The sequence below is a fragment of the Lactuca sativa genome, chromosome 5 (assembly GCF_002870075.4).
Source record: "Lactuca sativa cultivar Salinas chromosome 5, Lsat_Salinas_v11, whole genome shotgun sequence".
NCBI classification, from domain to species: domain Eukaryota; kingdom Viridiplantae; phylum Streptophyta; class Magnoliopsida; order Asterales; family Asteraceae; genus Lactuca; species Lactuca sativa.
The window spans coordinates 188,782,340-188,809,314 of record NC_056627.2 but is presented as its reverse complement, the minus strand read 5'-3'; the positions used below and the strand labels follow the sequence as shown (position 1 = coordinate 188,809,314).

The 26,975-nt window shown below is 38.2% G+C and overlaps 1 protein-coding gene across 1 annotated transcript; it reads left to right on the top strand.

Moving 5' to 3' along the window:
- The first annotated feature begins 20,972 nt into the window (after window positions 1-20,972).
- LOC111882934 (protein FANTASTIC FOUR 3) lies at window positions 20,973-22,084 on the top strand. The gene has a single exon (XM_023879298.3). The coding sequence runs from the start codon at window positions 21,114-21,116 to the stop codon at window positions 21,714-21,716; it is 603 nt and encodes a 200-aa protein (XP_023735066.1). The 5' UTR covers window positions 20,973-21,113; the 3' UTR covers window positions 21,717-22,084.
- Window positions 22,085-26,975: the final 4,891 nt, after the last annotated feature.

Here is a 26,975-nt window from a genome sequence, read left to right as displayed (position 1 = left end):
TTCCTTGCTCCACATCCCTACTTCTTCTTAGTCCCTGCACATTAGAACAAATGTGATAACCACAACCGGTATCAAGAACCCAAGAAATAGCATGATTAGAATCGTTAGATTTGATTGTGTATATACCTGCGAAAGATGGCTTGATCTTTCCCTCTTTGATTGCTTGCAGGTAATCTGGGCAGCTTCTCTTCCAATGTCCTATCTTGTGGCAGTGGTGGCACTCTGCCTCCTTTGGGTTAGAGCAGGGCTTAGCGGGATCAACTTTGGTCCCACTAGATGAGGCACCATCTTGGGCTTTCACCTTGCGATAGTTCTTCGATGAAGCTTTCCTCTTCTTTCCCTTTCCTTGACCAATAGCCAAGACAGGAGCAGCGGGCGGATTGGGAGTAGGTGCAACAGACTTGTCCTTGAAGTTGCTCTCAGCGACCCTCAAGAGACCTTGGAGTTTGCTTAGGGTGACCTCTTCTTTGTTCATGTGGTAGGTCATCCTAAATTGATTGTACATAGGAGGCAAGGAGTGAAGCACCATATCGATCGCCAAGTCTTCACCGAAGTCAACATTTAACTTGCGAAGGCGGTCGACATACCTTTGCATCTTTTGCAGGTGCACGGTAAGAGATTCTCCATGACCCATCTTAGCGGAAATCATGTTGGTGAAAATCTCATAACGCTCTTGTCTCGCGTTTTGGTGGTATCTCTCCAATAAGTCTTGGTGCATCTCGTACGGGTAGATGTCCTCGTAGGACTTTTGGAATTCGGAGTTCATGGTAGCGATCATGATGCAATGTACCTTCGTTGCATCTCGCTCATGAGTCTCAAAAGCGGTGATTTCGGCGGGAGTAGCAACTTCGGGGTTGATTTTCTCGAGCTTCTCATCGAGGACATACTCCTTATCCTTATAGCGAAAAATGGTGCGAATGTATCTTATCCATTCGCTAAAGTTCGTTCCATCGAAGGTGACCTTTTGGCAAAGGCTCATCAACGTGAAAGAACTAGCAGCAGCGTTGTTTGCGTTCGACATCTACAATTAGAAAGGACAAAGATAGATTAGAATAAGAATCCCTAATTATCACCCAATAAGAAAAAATTAGGGCTAGGATCCAACAATAACATTTACATACTAGAAAAGGGATGTCGTAATCTAACATGCAAATAAATTGAAGGTAAGTGAATGACGATTCACTAATTCTCCATCACAAAACTTAAACTATTAGACCTAAGTGTTTTTGAGAATTCCTAGGTTCGGATGAGATTCATTGAAACTATTCAATGGCATGTTTAAATCTCGATATGCCCCTCTTGTTTGTGACTGGGATACCGAGGATCACAAAGCGGGTGTGAATTACCATGCAAATTCACATGGTGCCTTCATTGTAACGATCACCTATTCGATGTGCCGGTAAACCATACACGCTCCATCGAACTATGATAAACAATGAATCACCCTTTGCCACCTTCGCTTAGAACCAATTAGTGTGCCGGTAAACCACACACGCTCCACTAACTTCTTAGCAAGGTGCAAGGTGTAATTTCATGGGATTGCATCAATTCACTTTTCCTAAAGTAACTAAGATTGGGAAATTTTTAAAATATGTGTAGTTACTTTATATTTCTTATTATAATTTTAATGAGAGGATGAGGTTGCCCTATCCTACCCGTTCGGCTAACGACCCTCCACCAATCAAGCAAGCGGTAGGTGTGAGTGTACACCCATTAAGCGCCATTTTATAGGCCGCAACCTTATACCCACCTTATAGATCGGCTTCGTGAATGAGGCCTACTAACGGTAAGACTAGCATTTAGTTATACATATGTATATTATTCTAGTAATATCATATTAGTATAGGGCTATTTTTAAAACTTTTAAAATCTAGGGTTTGAAATTTAAGTTGTCTAAATTAAAACTTTTAATCACAAATATAAATTTCAAAACTTGTGGGTAAGTTTTAAACATTTAAAACATGGAGGATCAAATAACAAATAATTCCAATTAACAATTAATATCCTAATTATCTATATTTGATTTTATTCAAGATTTCTTTGAAAGATAATTACCAAAATAATTAAAATAATTAATTAATTATCATATAAGGAAATTAAATATTTTATTAGTTGATAAATACCTTTAACTAGATCAAGATAATAGTCATATATATCAAAAAATCAGATTTAGATTGATCTATTATGATTAAGGTAAGTTTCCATAAGATAATTATGAAAAAATCCCGAATCTGGCCATTCCTGACGCCTGGACTCGCCGAGTGCACAAGGGGACTCGCCGAGTCAGGCCTACTCGCCGAGTCCATGACTCAGAAACCTAAAAATCGAATTTTGCAGGTTTGTTTCAGTTAATCAAGCAACAATTTAAAGAAAACCAAGCTAGGCTCTGATACCACCGATGGGTTTTAGCCATAAGAACTTTCCTATGTGCGCATGCAAAACCCTAATGCTCGGATCTAGGCTTTCTAATAAACATGCTTTGAATCCAAGTCTTCTAATGACTAATTAGGCTAAATAACAACATTGAAACAGATCTAGAATCATACCTTTTAGTTCCTTGTTGATCTTGAGGTCTTGGAGCTTCTAGAGTCACAAATGTCACTCCTCTAATGGCTTACAAACACCAATAGCAAGAAGAATGATTTAGGAGAGAGGAGAGGGCAGGAATTCGGCCAGGGTTCTCTTACTTTATGAGATTTGTCGAATTCCCTATGCCATGGGGTCTATTTATACTTGTAGACTCCTTAAGGGTTACAACCTAAACCCTAATTGGATAATCTTCTCTTAAGGCTATCCAAATCCATTCCATAGATAAGCATATGGACGATTTAGCTATCCTAAAGCCCTTAGGATTCGTCCATACCATATCCAAATGGATTTACAGTCTAAAGCTTAACTATCAAACAATTGACAGTTTATACCCCTTTATTTAATTAATCTCTTTAAGTCACCAAATTAATTCTAATTAATTCTATGACTTAAATTAATCAAATAACAAATATATTATTCTCATAATATATTAATAATATTTACTCTCTCTTAATAAATCATTCTATCAAGTTGCTATGGTGAAGGCAACCCAAAAGGACCATGCACAACCGGGTCAAATACTTGTCTAATATAGTTGCAGCCTTAGACACTATTCCAACACTATGTGTGCTAGCTATAATGTGTGTTCTCTCTATCTAGCAAGTATAGTAATGTAATGAACTATAATGCTCTATGTGTGCTAGCTGTAATGTGTGTTCTCTCTATCTAGCAAGTATAGTAATGTAATGAACTGTAATGTTCTATGTGTGCTAGCTGTAATGTGTGTTCTCTCTATCTAGCAAATATAGTAATGTAAACGTTCTAGTATAGTTGTACATGTTCTCGTCCTAGTATATTTGTATATGTAACGTACAGTAATGTTCTAGAAAGTATTGACTCATGAATGAACTGACTCATTGTATGATATCGCGTTCTAGTAATGGTTCTAGTATCTTCCTAAACTACCCATATGGTAGCTTACTAGTCATCTAAGTGGTACGTATGGACGTGGATGTATACCCTTGCTACCCAAGGGCATAAGATGAATTGGAAGGACCTTTTATGACTTTATATGTACACATGATATATAACTAATATTTAAACGACCTTCGGACGAGTATCCGATATCCCACCAGACCACATCTCAAGGCGCGAAAAGGAAATAGGGTGGATAGTCTTCCTAAGCCTTTTAAACATTTCTTATATAACTATACATATAGAGGCATGCAATTTATAATATAAAAGCATAAATAAGTTTGGTAAAACATTTGAAACATAAATATTAGTTTAAGGAAAGATCGACTTGATGTCAATCTATAAAACAATTTGAAGGCATAAGTTTGATAAAACAATATAAGTACAAGGAACATTTGTTTGAAACACAGTTGTAAATAAGTTTGAAATATGATAAACAGAGTAAGAGGTACAGTGTAAAAAGTAGTTTGAAACATATAAAATGTTTATAAAAATCATTTGAAGGAAAACTGTTTGGTAAAATGGCTAATGAGTAGCCAAATCTTTTGAATGTTGTATATTAATCACATGTGATTGACGTAATAAGTAATATAATCCTACTTACTAATCACATGTGATTGATATAATGAGTAGCATGATTCTACTTGTATCCCCCCCCCCCCCCCCATAAAACATTTAAATTGGTTTTAAAACATTAGTTAAGGGGTATGAACTCACCTGCAGTATGTGACTGGAATTGAACGGCTGTTATCGTATGGAAGGATCGGACAAGTGCTTGGTGTCAAGTGAAGACTTAGAGACACACAATGATCCTAATTACATATAAAAACATATGTATATAAATAATTAGTGATTATAACACTAATTATACAAGTAATAACATTTAAGTGCGAGGATAACACTTTTGGTCAAGTGCTAGGAGGCTAATGGGTTGCAACAAAGAAGTGCAATGCCCCTAATGGAAGTTTAAGGTCAAAAGACCATATTCATTGGAGTTTACGGCCCAGGGGAGTAAGCTCCTGGCCGTAAACTCTCAACCAAGTCATAAAATGGAGCTTAGAATTACTACAACCTTAGAGGGGAATTGTTTCAAGGCTATACAAGTGTTTGGGCACCACATTGACTCCTATGGGGAGTTTACGGCCCAAAGACCCTTTTCCCTTGGAGTTTACGGCCGTAAACTCCCTTGGAAGGGTTCTTATGGTTCTTTCAAGTCTCCAACATTTCTAGGAACAAGTCTAGGCTTTAGTACTTGGCTTAAGGAAGATTTATGGCACTAAATGGTACCATTTTATGGAGTTTACGGCCTTGGAACCTTTTGGGCCGTAAACTCCCTCACACATGGGGTTCTAAATGTTTTAGTTGGTCCAAAACTCATCTAGGTGCATGCCCTAATTGTCTCTTGGCCTAAGGAAGTGTTTAGGGTGTCCTTTGACCCCTTTAAAGGAGTTTACGGCCCAAGAAATACTATTGGCCGTAAACTCTACAACACTTGTGCTTTTCATGAGTTTTCTAGGTCCTAAACACCTTAAGGTACTTGCCTAAAATAGAGTCCAAGCCTTAGGAAGTGTTTGAAGGGATTTTGGCACTTAAACTTGGAGTTTACGGCCTAAGGAGCTTCTTGGCCGTAAACTCCCTTCTAAAATTGATTTCTAATTGTTTTGGTGGCATAGATCATGAGTTTAAGGCTTCTAGGTTTTTGTTCTAAGGCTAAAGGAACATTAGGCACTCATTTGTGCCCTTTACTTGGAGTTTACGGCCCAAGAGATGTTCCTTGGCCGTAAACTCCTCAAACTAAATGGTTTTGATTTGTTTCTAGCCTCTAATGATCATACATAAGGTCCTTAGCTAGATGCCTAACACGGAAATGGGACTAGATGGCCTTTAGGCTTGATTTTGGAGTTTACTCCCCAAGAACGTTCTTGGGCGGTAAACTCCCGGATCTTGCATTTTAGATAGGTAAACAATGTTATTTAGTATATAACAATTATTAAAACACATCTATGAAAGTAGACTCACAATCTGGGATGAAAACCCAAAGATCCGTGAGAGAGAAATTGGCTTTTCTCTAATTGGAATTCAACTAATGAACCAATTTGGTTCAGAATTCTATTTATAGTCCTGAGATTTTTGGCAGAAAATTTTTCTATTCCCGGAATGTATTCTAATGATCTAGGATAATGGAATTACAGTGTTGCACAAAATCCTAGTTCAACCACTCTCCTAATATCTCTTTAGGTGTAAAACCCTGAAAACTGTCAAACTTATACTTGAAGTCTGAATTTTCACTGTAACTGATCTACATGTATTGGCTTGATATGGTTTGATTTGAATGGAAAATTTCGGGTTGTCACATGTTATCACCATGCTGAAACATAATACATAAACAATTAGTATACGCACAAAAATTTTCACACTACTCGAATAAATTAAGGCCTTCTTTGTCTTAGGTATAGACCTTGTGCTTCTAGTAGTACCGGCCCAATACTACCTTCCGCAGCTATCTATACTTTCCTCAAGTACTGTCACAAATCCTCCAAGTTACTTCCATACTATCATTTACTTTACTCGTACTATAGAGCGCCTTACGCGCTAAGATACTACCTATTTTTTCCTAGGGTTCTTTTCCACACCACACTTTGCTATCAGTTGCAGAAGAGTCTCCCCTCCAGTGCCTTCTAACTATTGCACGAATACAACTACATGTTACCAGCACAAAATAATTTTCGATTGCTAGGTCCCGCTCTACAACAGTTGGAATCAAACAAGAGTTGTGCAACAGAGTTGAACCTAACCTTCGAGAATTGTCTAATCCCCACAACATGTAATTTAAAGTATTTGCTTAATAATTATCCAGCACTAGTGGAGTCTCTAGAAGCAAAAACCAAGCAACATTCAAGCATTGAGTTCTAAACCAGAGCACTACCTAACAAGGCCACTCTATCTAATAATCTGAAGTCCATACTCGCATGCAGTTCTAAGGGTTCATAAAATTGGCATATAAAGGCATCTCTCCTAGCATCCTACTATTCAATTTTGATTAGATCCTTATCATTAATCTAGCATTCTACACACATATACATATATACTGAAACAAAAACATGTATGGCTATATTGGGAATACTTACCTGAGCTCAAGTGATTGCATGAATCGTAACCCTTTTCTTTATAATAATTTATTTAGAAAAATCTTTTTCTTTTAAAGATTATTAATTACTCAGTTTAAGTCCATGCACACCCGGAAGTGATCCCGAATCCCTCAAACCAATTCTCTGATACCAACTTGTAACATCCTAAAAATTACAAAGTAAAAAATTCATTTTAAGAACCAACCAAACATCATTCATTCATTTCAAAACACATCAAAACATGATAATATATAAAATAGTTATTAGAGTACAAATCATGTCATAAAATGTGGAATGCTGGTGGATGCGGTGCGATCATGCGAGACCCTGCCCTTTCGAACTGGAAGTACCTGAAACCATAAACATAAAATTGTAAGCAAAAAAGCTTACACCAAAATAATCCATACCATACTACATAACATTTTAAAACATAACTGGGTCTATTTCACTCCGTTCGGTCTCTTTAAACTGATAGTGGATCTATTTCACCCCCTTCAATCTCTTTCAATCGGTAGTGGGTCAATTTCTCCCCCATCGATCTCTTTCAAACGGTACTGATTATATGTAACCCCCTTCGGTCTCTTTTAACTGGTATCAAGTCTATTTCACCCCTACATTTAAGCATAAAATCATATCAGCAAGAGTCACAAAGAAAACAAGCACATATATGCATAAAAGTAAGTGTCACAAAGACAACTATCATCCTACAAACATAATCTAGTAGGCTGCCATTGGTGCCTTCGACCTATGAGTACAGTGAAGGAACTCATCTAACAACGATGATCAACTGATATTCCTCTACTGCTAACAAGACAAGTGCTACACCACACCTAGGTAATCATACAAGGTAAACCTTTAGTCTACCATCCAAATGGGTTGGCCAAGAATCGGTTCTAGTCAACAACTTAAAGTCAACGGTCAGTTGACCCTTCATGTCATGGCCATCCTTGCTATGTCGTGTCCTGAAAATAACAGAGTCACATTTTCCACAATCGCCACATCGTGGAAACCTAGGCCATGTTGTGGGCACTGGATTCAAAATGTCTTAATATATTAAGTCGAAACCTCCAATACCAAAAGTTCCAAGGTCCAAATCTGATCATTTCAAATGTCCAAATGGAGATAGTTTCCACATTTATTCCTTAAGACCGAGCAAGAGGTCTAGATCTCAAGTCTTAGATCCAAAAAGGCTAAAAGTGGCAATGGCTCAACCATTAAGCAGTTAATACTAAAAGTCCTTAATCCAACTTTTTCCAGAATTCTTCTAAGACTCCTAATGGCCTATAAAAATCTAAATTTTATGGACACGCATGAACCATGCATGTCTTTCTTTAAACTAGGTCAAAATGGAACAAAATGACCCAAAATCCATGCATGGTTCCCATCTTACTACAAAAGTCCACATCTATGAGATATGACATTCAAGGGACATAGAGAAACCATAAAGCTGCAAACTTTATCTCTTAATATCACTCAAACTAGTCCAAAAAGGACCAATCATGCTCCAAAATGTTGATCTATGAATAAGAACACAAAAAGGTTGAAGCTTGAGGACTTACAAGGAGTCCAGACGATGCACACCAATGGAGGAAAGGATCACTTGTGTAACGCCCGGTTCCCGGTACGTATTTTAAATTTAAATAATTGCATGTTTTACACTGGGACTCAACGAGTCAGAGGCCCAAATCGTTGAGTAGACTAGACTTTGGACGTGGGTTTTAAGTAACCTACTTAACAAGTCGGGAGCCCGACTCGGCAAGCAGGTATGCTGGATGAAACCCTAATATTTAGGGTTTGCACCCTATTTAAACGCCTTATCTTGTCCGAATTCAGCCTCCATCGTCTCTCACAACCCAGAAAAGCCCTAACTCGAAACCCTAAAGCATTTGGAGTGTTCTTGAACCATTTTTATGTGTTTTGGTTGTTTGAAGCTTGAAGAAAGAAGTGGGAGCTTCAGGGTTCCAGAAGAAGCAAGTAGATCTAGAGGTTTTGCTTCATTACCAGCTCATTCAAGGTAAAAAGCTTCAACCTTGACCATTTATCTCTTTGATCTCTAGTTAGGGTTCATTTTTACCTTTCTAAGCTTTAGTAGAGCCAACTTCGGGGTTTGTGGTTCTAAAGGGGTAGAACTTTAGATCTGGAACCATTGAGGTTTCCCATGGCATAAAGGCGCCAAGTTTATGGCCATGGGAGTCCCATGCATCATATAACCTCATTAGGTCCATTTGAGCCAAATACCCCCATGCATGAACGTCAAGTTTGTAACTTTAAGTGTAATATGGACCCTAGGAGGTCAGATCTATGTTTTGGAAGTATTGAGCTCGACTGAAATCAACTGTATGGACATGGAATTTGGGGGACTCGGCGAGTCGGGGTATGGTTCCCCAACCTTTTTGGCTTTTGATCGAACTGGTTGAGTCTAGAAGAGAACTCAACAAGATGGATGTGAATATGGACCTGAAGATCATGGAACTCGGCGAATTCAAGAACAAAACTCGATGAGTTCAACACTAAGCCCCAACTGCATGAAGAAGAACTCGACAAGTTCATAAGGAACTCGACGAGTTGTAACGTCCAAAATTTCAAAACAATTAAAACTTTTCAAAATCACCCATTTTATTAACATTGTTACAAAAAGGTTTTCAATACATTATTAAACAGAGTAATTTCCCAGGTTCATATCATAAAACACCAACGCGAGGAACGGTACGATCACGCCTTTGCCTTGCCACAGACTCCTGAGAACCTAAAACATAAAACCACAACTGTAAGCCCGAAAGCTTAGTGAGATACCCCCAACATACCAACCACATATACGCCTTTCCAGGCCTCGACCTTCCGGTCCCAAAACATATCGCCTTCCGGCCCATAACGCAATGCCTTCCTTCCCATAACATATTGCCTTCCGGCCCATAACATTTTGCCTTCCGGCCCATAACATATAAGCATACATATCATAACAGAACATAGAACGACCCTGCATACCGGGTCACATCAGGTCTAGCGATCATACGCATATCACATAATCATATAACAGTTCACAATCAGCAATCTATCAACAGACCACATAACATAACCTTACTCTATTCAAGATACCGGTCTAGCCGGTCACTAGCATAACATCACCCTACGAATCAGTCAACATACTAAATGCACACATACGCCTTTCCAGGCCATGACCTTCCGGTCCACATAGCAATGCCTTCCGGCCCATAACATGTAATGCCTTCCAGCCTATGTCATAACAATGACAACTACCCGGATTTCCATCCGATAAAAAGGGTCGGCCTTGGTGCCATAAACCCTAGCGATATAGTGAGGATAACTCACCTCGAAACTGCCGACTGAACAGATAGCTCAAGCTGCTCCGATCACTGATACGATCTCCACCTCTGGACAGTCACCAATGCACTGAACTCAAACAATAAACAACAATTACCAAAATACCCCTGGAACCACTGGTCAATCCTTGGTCAAAGACAAGGTCAAAGTCAACCCCTGACTGACCCTACTCGCCGAGTCAACCCTATGACTCGCCGAGTCCCCATACTCAGAACTTCACTCAACCCGCGACCTAACTCGCCGAGTCACCCCAAGACTCGCCGAGTTCAACCACTCTGAGTCCACTCGCCCTTAGCTCACCGATTCCTAAAGATTCCCTTTCTACACGTCGAGTATCCCCTTTTTGACTCGACGAGTTCCTTCTGGAAGAATCGCGGGGCCACCCCGACTCAACTCGACGAGTCCCGGTTAATCTTCAAGCTACTCGCCGAGTCTGTTCATCGGACTCGGCGAGTCCATGCCATGCAACGGCTCAAACTGCCTTCTAAGGTCAGAACTGCTCCGACCATTCATAGGTCTGGCCTTCCTAAACTGATTCATCACGTAAGGTCCTCATTTCGGTGCTCATAATACACCCCATGATTCATAATTTACATTTTGACCTAAGGCATAAGGATTCCAATCCAAAACCTCCATCAATTCCCGAAATGCTCAGGCATGGGACATTCTGGACCTCCAAAGGTCCCAATACAGGGTTCCAATCGTTTGGGGGACTAGGGTAACATTCAATCTAGTCACAAAAGGGTTCCATAAACCCTAAATCCATATACACATCAACATAGCAGAGTATAACTCGAATTCTTACCTGGATGATGTGCTCTCTGTGTCGCCAATCCTCATAACGTGACTCCCCTTGTTGTTCCCTTCACCAAGCCTTCTCTTCCTTGTACAACAACTCTTCCAAAATCAACAATGGTCTTCAACCTTGCTCCAGATGCACACAATCGAATTAGGGTTTCTCTCAGAAGGCTAAAGTGAACAATGACGGCCAATAAGTCCCTTATATACGTCCCAAACCTAAACGGTTAGGGTTTTCGCTGAACAGCGTAGACTCGCCGAGTCCATATCCGGACTCGTCGAGTCCAGTCGCGAACCCGCGACCAGGTCTGCGATCTTACTCGGCGAGTCTAGACTCCAACTCGCCGAGTCCCCTCTTAAAACCCCCAAAACATAATTATAACAAAAACCTGGGATTCCGGGCTGTTACAATTCTCCCCCACTAGGACTAGACTTCGACCTCGAAGTCTCACTCTGAAATTAGTTCCGGATGCTGCTCCCACATCTCACATTCCAGCTCACAGGTCATTTCCGATCCCCTCTGGTGCTGCCACTGAACTAACACCAGAGGTATCTCCTTATACCTCAGAACCTCGATCTTCCGATTTCTGATGACCACTGATCTCTTGGCATAATTCAGGCTTGCATCCACCTGAATTTCTTCTAACGGGACCACTGCCGACTCATCGGCTATATACTTTCTCAATTGCGACACATGAAAAATGTCGTGGATTTGTCTCAAATCCGTGGGCAACTCCAAACGGTAGGCCACCCGGCCTACCCCCGCAATCACATGAAAAGGCCCAATATACCGGGGCCCCAACTTGCCCCTCTTCCTGAATCGAATCACTCCTCTCCAAGGAGAGGCCTTCAGGAGTATGAAGTCGCCGACCTGAAACTCAAGCTCGGATCGGCGTCTGTCTGCATAACTTTTCCTGTCGGCTCTGGGCGGTCAATAACCTCTGTCTCATCTGCTGAATCTGCTTTGTCGACTGAAGCACGATCTCTGTACTACCCATCACTTTCTGTAACCGAGAATTACCCAAGATGCAACTCTGCTCTAAATCTCAACAATCACTCGACCCACAAGGATTAGGAAACCAGAAACCACCGGATCCCCGATCCAAAGCCCACTTTGTCCATACCGGACCGACTGGGAGACCCATTCTCACTCTCAGAGCAACTCTCACGAGTTCTCCTCTTGCAATCACATACCCATGCTGAACTAGCCCCAACACCCGCAGGTTGGAAGACCCGATACACTGATGATATCCTCGAACATCTCCCAGGATGAACCACTAATATCCACCCTATACCCTGATCAGACTCACACTGAGAATTCAAGATTCTCTCTCCCCCTGCATCCCTTCTGAGCCTCAACAGACATCCCAAACCGGATGGGTTCCTACTTCACTACCGTGCACACGATGCTCAAAACCATACTCGAATACTCTAACCACGACTCTGCTCTGCAGCTTTCACTTTCGTGAACTTGCACTCCCCTTCGGAGTTACACACCTTTCTCTTTTCCTTTTCCAAGGAACCCTCTTGGCCATAATGCTACTCCAACCAGTGCCACGGTGCTCGCCCCAAGCGACACCACCCTTTTTGCGTAACCGCTATCCACATACTCTGGCTCTCATTGCAGGGGCTCTCAAGCCCATGCACTCTCTCCACTCCACAGAATCACTACCTCAACTAAACAAAATCACTAACCCGGGGCCAGACCTTCCAATGTAATCACACCGCAACATACAAAATCCGAAATCTCAATCGGATCCAATAATACCATCAGAGTCCCCAGCATGACTGGACCGACTCTCATAACACACACTAGCCACTCGAGGCTATATCTCTGTGGGTCCGTACACCCAAACTCTGTGAACCCTCAGGTTCTAACTTTGGGAACCTTCCGGTTCCAACTCTAGAAACATGCACAACATAAATCCCGTGGGATTAATACAGTACGACCCATCACGTACATCAAGCATACAAATACTCTGATCACATAACCCCGGTTACTTACTCAAACTTGATCCCGGCCTGCTCCCAGGCCTCCACAATCAAATGCCCTAGGTCTGTATCCTGCCCCGCATACCCGACACTCGCTCTTGTCAGCCTATACTCTGAGCTGACAGAACAATGCTGAATCCCAACAGCTAAGCACTCTCACATACTCATCGATCTCCCGGAGAATTCTCCAATTCTCCCCCCACATAAAGCACTGACTAACAGCCACCGATCGCCATTAACGACCTTTCAGAACAATCCTGCACAAAGAGAACATTTACACACTGACTGCTTCCCACCAGCATAAGCAACCCTCAGCAAAACACATCTCTTCCCTGATCAATCCGCTCAAAAGAATCCGGTCTTTCAATTATCCACTCCACGACTGCAGATGCTACCCGACATTCAACCCAGTGTCGCATCTCCACTATCAACCCTCACGAACGATAACCAACGGAATTCCCAAACAATAACCCATAACCAAACCCACAACCTGCAAAAGGATGAATACCGCATCAAAAACCGCACAAGGCTACCGGCACCAAAACACCAAACTATAACCATACCAAACCATCAGGGAACAACGAATGCCAAAGCGAAAACCTGAAACACCAATCCATAACCATGCCAAACCCGCGAAACAACGAATACCGCATCGAAATCCACACAAGATACCAGCACAAACAATACGCCACAATCAACGCAAGACAATCAAGACATCAAGAAAGCATCATACCCGCAGCTGCCTCCGGCACCGCTCCGTCTTCCTCTGCCGCAAGCCGATAAGCACGACCCTGAGCCCTTGGGGCTCCGCTCCACCCTGTCCTCCTCCTGAACTCCTCAAGGTGGCCGGTGCTAGAGCCTGCACCGGTCCTGCAGAAAGCCGTGGACAGTTGACCCTCAAATGTCCAACCTGCCGACAATAATAACAAATCCTCAAATCCCGAATCGGCACTGACTGCCGACAATCCCGTGCATAGTGCCCCTCCTTTCCGCACTTGCGGCATGCACCACCGGACCAGCAAACTCCGGTGTAACCCCTCCCACACTTCACACAAGTGTGGCCGCTCCGATCCCCCATTCTAACATCAACGGTACTGGACCGTTTCGGCACTGGCTGCGACTGCATCGGAGCTTGCCTCAGCTCACGCAACTGCAACTCAACCTCTAACTCACGCCGCATGGTGGCCTCCTGCAACACCAACAATGTCTCGCTCCTCTGTGCAGACACGCACTGTCTGATATCCCCCTTGAGCATACTCAGATATTGGGACATCTGAGCCTGCTCCGAAGCGAGCTCAGGGCAAAACATCGCCCTCTCAATAAACATCCTGGTGATCTCAGTCACCGACTCTGAATCCTGCTTCAGCTCAAGGAACTCCCGAGCCAATCTCTCCCTCTCATCTCGCGGAACATAGCGAGTACTGAACATCTCTCTGAACTGATCCCCTGAAACCGCAGCCCTCTGCGCATCGGAAAATGACCTCGCAGTCAATCTCCACCAATCCTTCGCTCCGAGCCTCAATAGGTTCAGAGCACCCCTCACTCTCTGATCAGTAGGGCATAAACTCGTGGAGAAACACCCCTCCACGTCTGATAACCATCTCATAGCAACAATCGGGTCCTGAACTCCATCGAATGTGGGAGGCTTCGTATAATAGAAGTCCCGATACTGAAAACTCCGACTAGCTCCTCCCCTTGCCGCTGCTACAGCCGCTGTAGCCACCGCGGCAGCCGTCTCTGCGAGAGCCGCATATCGCTCATCAAAATACTCCATCATGGCGGTCTTGATCGACCCTAAACAATTCCGGCAACTCAGCCCGAAACAATGCAGCAACCCCGTTACGCAGGATCTTGCGAATCCTCGCATCCAACTCACTCGTGCTCGTCCGATTGATAACCTCTGACAGCACCGATCCACCCGGGACTCGCTCTCCAGCTCCCGATCCTGATCTAGATCCACTATCATCATGCCTCGAAATCTCCATACCGAAGACACCATACCAATCTCAGACACTTCCCACAATCCTAGGATCCAACTCTCGCAACCCTACCCTAGAGATCATGGTTTCCCTGATACGCGTATGGGTCATGTGCTTTCAGTAGTACGGGCCCATACTACCTTCCACACCTACCCATATTTGTATGAAGTACTACCACAATACCCTAGAGGACATGCATAACAACTATCAACCCTCACCACTAGAGGAACACTGAGAATATCCCATAAGGGACCCTAGGCTATAGGCATCACAAATCAGGCAACATTATCATGAATTCCTGAAGATCCCTAGCCTAACTCTAGCATGTTGTTCTATCAAGCTCAATAAAGCAAATATCATGTATGGTATCTTGGGGTTACTTACTGGCTCCGGCTGATCGTACCTCCGCGTCCTCCCTTTACTAAATTTGAAAACCATTTTAATTTCTCTTTTTAAAATCCTCCTCGATTTGAGACTGGAATCACACGAATGTTTCCCCCAATTCACTCAAACCAAGGCTCTGATACCAACTTGTAACGTCCAAAATTTCAAAACAATTAAAACTTTTCAAAATCACCCATTTTATTAACGTTGTTACAAAAAGGTTTTCAATACATTATTAAACAGAGTAATTTCCCAGGTTCATATCATAAAACACCAACGCGAGGAACGGTACGATCACGCCTTTGCCATGCCACAGACTCCTGAGAACATGAAACATAAAACCACAACTGTAAGCCCGAAAGCTTAGTGAGATACCCCCAACATACCAACCACATATACGCCTTTCCAGGCCTCGACCTTCCGGTCCCAAAACATATCGCCTTCCGGCCCATAACGCAATGCCTTCCTGCCCATAACATATTGCCTTTCGGCCCATAACATATTGCCTTCCGGCCCATAACATATAAGCATACATATCATAACAGAACATAGAACGACCCTGCATATCAGGTCACATCAGGTCTAGCGATCATACGCATATCACATAATCATATAACAGTTCACAATCAGCAATCTATCAACAGACCACATAACATAACCTTACTCTATTCAAGATACCGGTCTAGCCGGTCACTAGCATAACATCACCCTACGAATCAGTCAACATACTAAATGCACACATACGCCTTTCCAGGCCATGACCTTCCGGTCCATATAGCAATGCCTTCCGGCCTATATCATAACAATGACAACTACCCAGATTTCCATCCGATAAAAAGGGTCGGGCTTGATGCCATAAACCCTAGCGATATAGTGAGGATAACTCACCTCGAAACTGCCGACTGAACAGATAGCTCAAGCTGCTCCGATCACTGATACGATCTCCACCTCTGGACAGTCACCAATGCACTGAACTCAAACAATAAACAACAATTACCAAAATACCCCTGGAACCACTGGTCAATCCTTGGTCAAAGACAAGGTCAAAGTCAACCCCTGACTGACCCTACTCGCCGAGTCAACCCTATGACTCGCCGAGTCCCCATACTCAGAACTTCACTCAACCCGCGACCTAACTCGCCGAGTTCAACCACTCTGAGTCCACTCGCCCTTAGCTCACCGATTCCTAAAGATTCCTTTTCTACACGTCGAGTATCCCCTTTTTGACTCGACGAGTTCCTCCTGGAAGAATCGCGGGGCCACCCCGACTCAACTCGCCGAGTCTGAAGAACAACTCGACGAGTCCCGGTTAATCTTCAAGCTACTCGCCGAGTCTGTTCATCGGACTCGACGAGTCCATGCCATGCAACCGCTCAAACTGCCTTCTAAGGTCAGAACTGCTCCGACCATTCATAGGTTTGGCCTTCCTAAACTGATTCATCACGTAAGGTCCTCATTTCGGTGCTCATAATACACCCCATGATTCATAATTTACATTTTGACCTAAGGTATAAGGATTCCAATCCAAAACCTCCATCAATTCCCGAAATGCTCAGGCATGGGACATTCTGGACCTCCAAAGGTCCCAATACAGGGTTCCAATCGTTTGGGGGACTAGGGTAACATTCAATCTAGTCACAAAAGGGTTCCATAAACCCTAAATCCATATACACATCAACATAGCAGAGTATAACTCGAATTCTTACCTGGATGATGTGCTCTCTGTGTCCCCAATCCTCAGAACGTGACTCCCCTTGTTGTTCCCTTCACCAAGCCTTCTCTTCCTTGCACAACAACTCTTCCAAAATCAACAATGGTCTTCAACCTTGCTCCAGATGCACACAATCGAATTAGGGTTTCTCTCAGAAGGCTAAAGTGAACAATGACGGCCAATAAGTCCCTTATATACGTCCCAAACCTAAACGGTTAGGGTTTTCGCTGAACAGCGCAGACTCGCCGAGTCCATATCCGGACTCGTCGAGTCCAGTCGCGAACCCGCAACCAAGTCTGCGGTCTTACTCGGCGAGTCTAGACTCCAACTCGCCGAGTCCCCTCTTAAAACCCCCAAAACATAATTATAACAAAAACCTGGGATTCCGGGCTGTTACACGAGTCCAGGACTAGACGTGTCTTCTTGCATGAAGAAGGACTCGACGAGTTCAAGGATAAACTTGGTGAGTCAGTGGTAGAAAGCCCCGACCTTGTATGAAGGAAAACTCGGCGAGTTGGTGGATCAACCAGGCGAGTTGAGTCAACCAGATGTTGACTTTGACCAAGAGTTGACTGTGACCAAGGTGTTGACCTTGACTTTGACTTCGACAAGAGTTGACCATGAAATGGTAATTAAGGAAAATTGCTATGTGTAGGAATCGAGAGAAGTTGATCTCAGTAGGGAGGACAGTTTAGACACCTCACGACACTGAGGTGAGTTACCTTCCAATAGAAGTGGGTCTAAGGCCACAATGTCAGCCCACTAGTAGGAGCTTATAGTTAGATGATTGTATGTGTGATAATTGTCTGGTACGCCACTATAATGTATGTTTTATATGACAGTATGTTATGATTCTATGTGTTAGTGGTAGGGGTGAAATAGTCCCCGATATCCGGGTGAAATAGACCGAAGGGGAGCCCAACACCCATATATGCTAGCCAGTTATTTGATTGTAATAGACCGAAGGGGAGGCCAGCACCCAGATATGCTAGGCACTTATCCGGTTGAAATATACCGAAGGGGAGGCCGGCACCCAAATATGCCTGGCTAGAAATTGTATGGTATGTGGTATGATGGGGGAACTCACTAAGCTTTGTGCTTACAGTTCTCAGTTTTGTTTCAGGTACCTCTTCAGCGAAGGGGAAGGAGTCGGCACGGTAGCAGCACATCTCACATACATGATTTCCGCACTATGATGTTCTTGGGATTGTAGTCTAACATTATTATTATTCCACGACGTGTTTTATGATATTTAACTTATGCGATTATGGTTTTTTATTATATCCATGATGTTTTTCAGTAAACTGCTTTATAAGTTACCTAATTAAAAACAAATTTTTGTCTTGAAAATTGGGATGTTACAACTTGATGAACCAAGCACTAATTCTTCTTCTTTCTTCAAAACCACCACAACTTCATTAAAATGAGCACAAGAGCACTAAAGTGGATTAGGGTCAGGGTTTCTAAGTTTGAGAGTGATAGAGGCTGAAGATGGGCAACCCTAGCCTCCCACTTTCCTTTAAATAAGGCGCAAAACCTAGAAATTAGGCTTTCATTAAAATTACATGCCACGCTGTGGCCCTTATGACCACTGATGTGTGTTAAACGAACTAGTTTTAATCCTAACAAACTCAAATAAAAACAAACACACATAGGCAGTGTACCTATCGATAGCAGTTTAGTTTAAGCAAGAAGGGTATTGAACACAGGAACGGTAACAGCTAAATTAAATACTAAAATTACCTAATTAAAACAAACAATAAAAATAAAGGGTTTTCTCTAGTTTTGCAAGACTAGAAACTTAACAATTAATTAATACTTTAAACAGAAACTAACAACTAGCAGCTAAGGAAATTGAAGATAACTAGATTCAATATTAAAAGAGACTTCTATTTAGGTTCGACTCACTTGTTTCTATAGTTGATTTTATGGCAAGTGCAATGGATTATTTTGTCATTGGCCACCGATAAATGTGATTAGACTCGTGTTCATTATTACTAATCCTTAGAAAATAAATTAATTTAAATAGTGGCCAATTGGTTAAACTAATGAATATCCTAGTATTTTGATTCGAGTTATGTAAGACTTGTAGTTTAGCTTATTAAATGAGTAATTTAATCAACACCTTGTATGGTTGTTCATCATACAAGCTTACACATTAACTTACCTGTTTTCTATTAATCCTAGGTTCATATTCACTAATACTAGGCATATAATGTTGTTTTCACATAAATCATATGAAGCAAGTAATTAAAAGGATGTTCATGCAACTTAATAGACTTGGTAATTAACAGAAAAACATTTATTCTCAACACATAAGGATCGATCACAAGCTTAGCAAACTAGTTTTCACCAAATCAGATAATCCACACCATAAAATCAAACTATATTAGCACGTTCATCTACCCTAAACAGAAGATACGAGTTTTAGCTCATAATTACAGTAAACAATAACTCAAAAACGAAATCTAGAAGTAAAAGCATGTTTTTGTTCAATACAATACGAAAAAAAAGAGATATGTTTAATCACTATGCGAGTCCATCACTTAAAATTTGTGTGCGGTAAGGCACCCGATGGTTCGCGAATATTCGTGTCTACTCGGCAAGTAGATGGCCAACTCATCGAGTTCTTCATTCTTTTAGCTTCATTTTCTTCTTTGTTTGTTCCCCGAGCTACCATTTGCTATTCCCGCTTCGTTTTTAACTCGAGCATGTCTTTTAGGCTGCAAGTACAATTTAAACTCAATTAAGTACCTTTTGTTCATTAATTATGAAAAATTAGCCAAAAAGTATTAAGATTTTAGACAAAATATGCAACTAAATATGCGCATATCAACCACGCCATGGTGGGTCTTTTTAATCCTGTGATCAAGAAATTTTTTTCCACGCCATGGTGATGTCGCACCACGTTGTGGTTACCCAGAGTGGAGACTTAAATTAGGAATATGGATTGGATCATACATGAAATAGGTGTTACATAAATGTACAAGAAGGAAGTTATGGGTGTTCATGTGTGGCAATTAGTGGCCACCCGAGGCGGAGAAATATAAAGGGGAAACAAGCGAGTAGTGCCCGTTCTTCGATTGGGAGATATAGATGAGGAGGTGAGTGAGCGAGAGTGACAACATGAGGAAGAAGCGGGAGTGAGAGAAATAGGTGCTATTTTGATATCTTCTTATATTTTTAATTAAAATTAATTAAAGATATGTAAAAAAAATAAGAAGGTTAAAAATTCATTTCATGTGGCTCAATGACAAAAAGGGTTATACATATAACACACGGACTAAACTTGCTATACAAAAGACCATATGTGCCATTTTTGTAATTTTGTGTTAATTTTATATGGATTTAGGGCATTGTAATTAGTAAGCTTTTAATAGCTTTTGCTTTTAAGTTTTTTCTAACAAAAACCTTGAATTAGACAAAAAGTACAGTTAGCCTATACAAGCTTTTAGCTTTCGTTGTAAGCAAAAGTTCATAAACAAAAAGCTACTTCAAAATTAGTTATTGGAGTTTAGTTTATACTTAAAAAAATTAACAACAATTTTTGTCGAACATTTCTATATAAAATCATAATTTCCATTTTTCTGATATCCGTTATTTTTGTAAAATACTTCCTTAATTATAAAAAACTTGTGTTACTAAATACATACTCATGCAAAATATTTCCTAATATATATTCTAATTGGATTCTCAATTTCTTTTTGAGTATAAAATTTCACATAGATTATGTAAAAAATAATTCTATACTTGAACAAAACACTTAGTTAACTATAACATTACATGATAAAAGAACTCATCATACAGTATAACATAAGATATATGATCTTTAAGAACAGGAATAAGGTTCGGTAAACGGCAAAACCCACTCAAAGTTCATCAATTTTAGCTTTAATTAAAACCGGATGATTTTGTGAATATCAAGATCTTTTGTGCTTTGCAATAGAAACTTACCAATACAACAAGTTTAACCTTTATTTTCATTTAAAGGTCCTTTGATTTTGGATAAATCGTAACTATTCAATTTTGTTTTGGATATTTATATATAAATATAATATTAAATAGTTGTATGATTGCATAAATAGTACTGTATGACCCTGTGGCACAACTAATACTATATTCGAAGTGGTGCAAAAAGCTTCCCATTTCCCACCCACACCTCCTCGTTACCACTTCTAGTCGCTATAAATTGGCATCCTCCCCATTTGATCCTTTCGCTCATGTTCTAATTTCCATCAGAAATTAAACCACCAAACCATATCTACATTTTTTGCAATGTCTACGGTGGTGTGTCAACAAGGTGTGCATTCTTGCATCGAGTCCCCGCTTGTTTTAGAGGCAACAACCATGAGACTCAAACTAATGGCACCAAAGTGTTGCAAAGAAGTCATTAGACATAACGATTATGGTTCTTGGAGTTTCCTTCAGTCTCTTTCCTCCCAAAAACCCATTGAAAAAGAAAGCTCTTATGTCCATCCTTGGGTCAACCAATCTTCACACTCAAAGCTCAGTCAGAAAAGCCTTGCACTCTGCACAGAAAGCTTAGGAAATGAGAGCGGGAGTGACACTAGCGAAGGGAGCGTTGCCTTGTTTTCAGAGTCCAACAGATTGGACACAAGGAGCCAAGAAAAAATTGCTCCTAAGGAGAAAATTAGGGTTTTGGTTCCTCAAATGGGATCAAAGAAAGTTGTTTCTCGTAGCTTTCCACCCCCTTTGACTACAATACGTAGTTCGAGTTTGTTTCATGTCAGTCATCACCGGGAAGGTGGAAGGCTAATCATCCAAGCAGTGGAGGCACCATACAAGAATAGCTGTTTTCAAGCTGAAAGAAGCCATGGACGTCTGCGGTTGATATGCACGAAGAGTATGTCAAGATGATAGATCTTTGCATACAAATCAAGAAACCATTCAAGCGATGTACGATATACTAACAGAAATATTGGATACGACTATGCCCATCGATGATGATGATACAATTGATGTTGTGATGGAACCTAAAAGCAAAGAAAAACATATTGTGCCAATTAGGTGAACGGAAGATGGCATGGATAGAAAGGACTTACATGTAATTGAGAACCTTTTTGGTTGGTTACCTTTTGAAGCTTTTTTTAATGTCTAACCTTTTTTCTTGGGTAGTGATTTTTTTTTATCAAAGCAAATGTCATCAAATCTGAAAGAATATGTAAGTTTAACTACATGATGAGATTGAGTTCTATATATCATTTCTTATGTCACTTCTATTTCTGGAAAACTCTGACACTTTTATATTGAAGGAATACCATGCTAATGCTTGTCACCTAAGATTTGTATATCAAGTATTAAAATAATATTAGTAGTAACAAATGTGTTTGTATGCATCCTTCCATCGATTACTGCACGTTTATATATATATATATATATATATATATATATATATATATATATATATATATATATATATATATATATATATATATATATATATATATATATATAGAGAGAGAGAGAGAGAGAGAAAGGTTCAATTGAGAAAAAAAAAAGTTAAGAATGAGGGAATCATTCTCAGCCACTCATTTATTTTTGCCGCAAAATCTTCCGTCGTACCAGAAGAAATGGGAAAGGAATAGACATGTGTTTTCCAACAAAACATGTTTACTTAAACTATGCTAATCATTATCTTAATATATACAAAAACATAGTTTTTTCGTTTTTTTTTTTAATTTTTAAGAAGCTATTTTTATCGAAAAATGATTTTAAATATACCAAAATTCATGTTTTTTTATTCTCTACAAATAGACATCCATATTGATATAGTTTTAAGATAAAATAAAAAACTTATTTTTTTTATATTTCCAGCTATCGTTATTCATAAGTGAATAAAAATGAATCAGGTTTTACTACAGTACATTCGTTATTCAGTTATGAATAAAAACTATGATTAATGTTTTTTTTTTACAATTTAAGTATCATTCATATATGAATATAGCATATAATAAACATAGTATATTCATATTTAAATATTAGACGATGCATTCACTTATGAATATTACATAGTATATTCACTTGTGAATATTAGATAATATTTTCATATCTGAATATTACATAGTATTACATGGTATATTACATGTGAATATTACATAGTATATTTATTTGTGAATATTAGATGATATATTTACTTATGAATATTACACAGTATATTCACATATGAATATTACACAGTATATTCACATATGAATATTACAAGGTATTTTCACAAATATATATAATTTTTATATGTTATTCACATATGAATAACATACAGACTTTCATATTTGTTTTTTTGTTTTAATAATCATATACTGAGAAAACATATTCATATATGAATATAACGTGGTAATTTAGTTTATGCATTTCATCAAACAGTTGGAATGCATACAATTTAACTTTTTTTAAAAATGTTAAAAATATGATATTTTTGACTATTTAAATCTTACAAAAGAGTAAATTGATAGAGAATTATATGAAATTTTTCAAAAAAAAACGATCTTTTTCTAACCTCAATTTTGAAGTTTTATTTGATAATCGATGTTAAATGAATGATATGAAGTGAATGTTTGTTGATTATCGATGATGTTGATCTAATAACGCTGGGAGTATAATTAATCATAGATGTTGAAGATTTGATCGTATTCAAGCACAATTGAAGGTTGAATTAAAAGAACCAAAAACGAATTTTTGTTGTTAACTGTTGAATCGTGTTGACTATTGACGAAGATCGATGATTGATTAGCACTGGATGATGTTGATGATGGTTTAATTGAAGAAATCTGGATGATTGTTGAAAGTTTGAGAAGAAATTTAGATGATGAACGATGAATGGGTTTGAACTGTAATCTAATTCTCTACAAATATGTATTTGAGATTGAAGGTTGTTATCATATTTACAAGTTTGACACCGTGTCTTTTTATGCTTAGATAAACTGAATAGCTGAGAATGATTCCCCCATTCTCAACCTTTTTTATTTTCTCAATTGAACCCATATATATATATATATATATATATATATATATATATATATATATATATATATATATATATATATATATATATATATATATAAACTAGCAGTAATCGATGGAAGCATGCACACAAACACATTTGTGTTTACAAATTTTTCTATATACATTTTTACTAATTTATCTATATACATTTTTATACAAATCTAAAGAATTTTATAGGCAAGATAGCTCTTAAATTTTTCAAGGTATATCTCTAAAAAAAATTATAGTAATTTTAAATAAATTAATAGAAATTAGGAGGGTCCTAAGATCCACCTTCCTTATACATACCCTCCCCAATATATATATATATATATATATATATATATATATATATATATATATATATATATATATATATATATATAGGAAAAATGAATATATCCTTAAGGTATATGAGCTTAGGTATCCAAACCATTGATAATACGTCGTTTTGTTTCATATATTCATTATAATGTTTTTAAACTTCAACTCGTAACTTGGTTTACATTCAAGATTTTCGAAATTTCATTATTATCTTCCTTTTACATCACATATTTTTGTTGAACATCTACTAGGCTATATATATTATAGTTAAAATGAAAATTATGTAAGAGGAAAATAAATGTGAAATTTATATAAATCTTGGAAGTTAATCAAGTTGTAAGTTGAATTATAAGAACATCAGACAATTACAATGTATATATGATAGAAAACGACGTAGTATAGTGAGTTTGAGTATCTAATTTATATACCCTTAAGGGTATATTCACTTTTCCATATATATATATATATATATATATATATATATATATATATATATATATATATATATATATATATATATATATATATATATATATATATATATATATATGGTTCGCTTCCAGTAAGTACTCAGAAAATTGTGAGTAAAGCAAAGACAATTCTTCACCATCGATCTATTTCATCAAAGACACAAACGTCAAACCCAAAATACTTACCCGTTATGTGTTTGCATTCGACCCACGTCTGTGGTAACTAATACGGACTTGATGATTTAATCAAGTGGAGTGAACATCTATAGAATGTCATTTAAGTGATTTTTATTATTTTTTTTGGCTTTTTTCTTTTTTTCTTTTCTTTAAATAAATTTAAAAAAATAAATAGATATATACTCGTTTTTAACGTTTTTATTTTTTTAATTATTCGTTTTTTTTTCTTTTTTTTTTTTGTTTTCTTTTCGTTTTTTTAATTGAAAGATCAAGTATACTCAAGATTCATATTAAAATGATATTGCTAAATAGCATATAATGTTAAAGGTCACACTAACAACAACTTGATACAATTGATTATTTAATAGAAATTAATTTTAATAAATTTTCATAAACTCTTATAATAAAATGAGAAAATATGTCTTTCATAGAAATTATTATTTTACAATACAAGTAACACATTATTTGATAAGGTATGAATTAATAAATTGTGTACAATATTTTGGACTTGGAAAGCCTTTTGTCTTTTCGGAAAAGACAATGTTTATATCTTATAAACTTTGAGTTTATAAAATATAAACTCTTCTTTTCTTTTTTCCACATATGGTCGGCCATACTAAGGGTAAAACAGACACATGGTTTTCTTATTTGTTTAATCAAAAGAAGTCAAAGCATTGTGTATGCATGGGTACAAGGTTGTCTAAAATGCTTAATGGTTAAGAACTTTTGGATTAACATTCTACATTAAAGAATGGAGAGTGGATTAATTTATGGGTTACTCCTCCTAGCAAACACTACAAATAAAATGACATTTAGTGGCACAGGAAAAGTGTCACTAAAGGCTTCTGTAGCAATCAGCGGCACAAAAGAAAAGTGTCACTAAAAACGCTGCCACTAAAAACCTTTAGTGGCACTTTTTGGTTGTGTCACTACATACTTTTTAGTTTTAGTGTCACATTTTATTATGCCACTAAATCACTTTTGAGCTTTAGAGGCATTTTTTTTGCCACCATATATTTGTTAAAATAAATATCATTTTCTTGCTTTTAAAGGCATATTTTTTACCACAAAAAATTTACATTTAAAAACTAGATAAGCTTTTTTTTAATTTAAATGGAATATTAAACAAAAAAAAAAAGAAAACTAAGATAATAAATAGATAGCACAATATCACTATTTAAATTAAAACTTAACTTGTATAACAACAATATTTTCTCAATGATTAATACACATATGTCTCCAAAACTTAATAATTCTTATATGCTTTGCTAGTAAAACTCAAAACATAAAACTATCAAACTAAAAACTAAATAGTTGTTGGAGAAGAAAAATAAAACTTGATTGTTGACAAACTTTATATAATTTAACACCTACAATGAAACAAATAATAGACCTACAGTTATTATGTTATAACTTAAATGAAACTTTTAAAAAATTACCATTTGTACACTTATGGCCTATCTTCTTTCCATAAATTCCAAGCCTGAGATATGTAGCCACCAATAAATAAAAACACAAAATATTGTTAGAGGAGTACCATTTGTCATTTATAGACATCTTGGATAACCACTTCAAAAACAAAAAGAGCCCCTTTCGAAAAAAAATATTTAAATTAAATAATAAAAAAATTATTTGTAAAAGTTGAAATTAAAAAAAAAATCAAACATTAGCAAATAAACATAAAAAATGATGATTTAAACATAAAACCTTCTAAAAATACATTGTCTATTTTCCAGAAAAATAATACTTAAACATTGTATGAGTGCAAGTATGTATATTGTATATGCAGTTAAGTAAACCGGTGGATTTAGGCATAGCCTTCAATTAAAGAATAAGCACAGGGAGGAAAATACAAGAAAATGTAAATGATTGATAGTGATGTCCAATCAAAATATCCCAATAGACTGATAAGATTTTGGTGCTAAATTTTAGCAATCAATATAATCTTATTTTCAAAATCTTGCAAACCTTCTCCAGAGAGGTTGGATAACCTCTTTCTTGGCCTCCATGAAGCTTACCCTAATCAACTACATATAATTACAACCTTTTTGTGAGAAGAACAATGAAAAAAAATCTTTGCTACCTTGTAAACATGCCCAAAACCACCTTCTCCAAACCTATTTTCCTCCAAGAAATCACCAGTTGAAGATTTTATTCGAATGAAGTT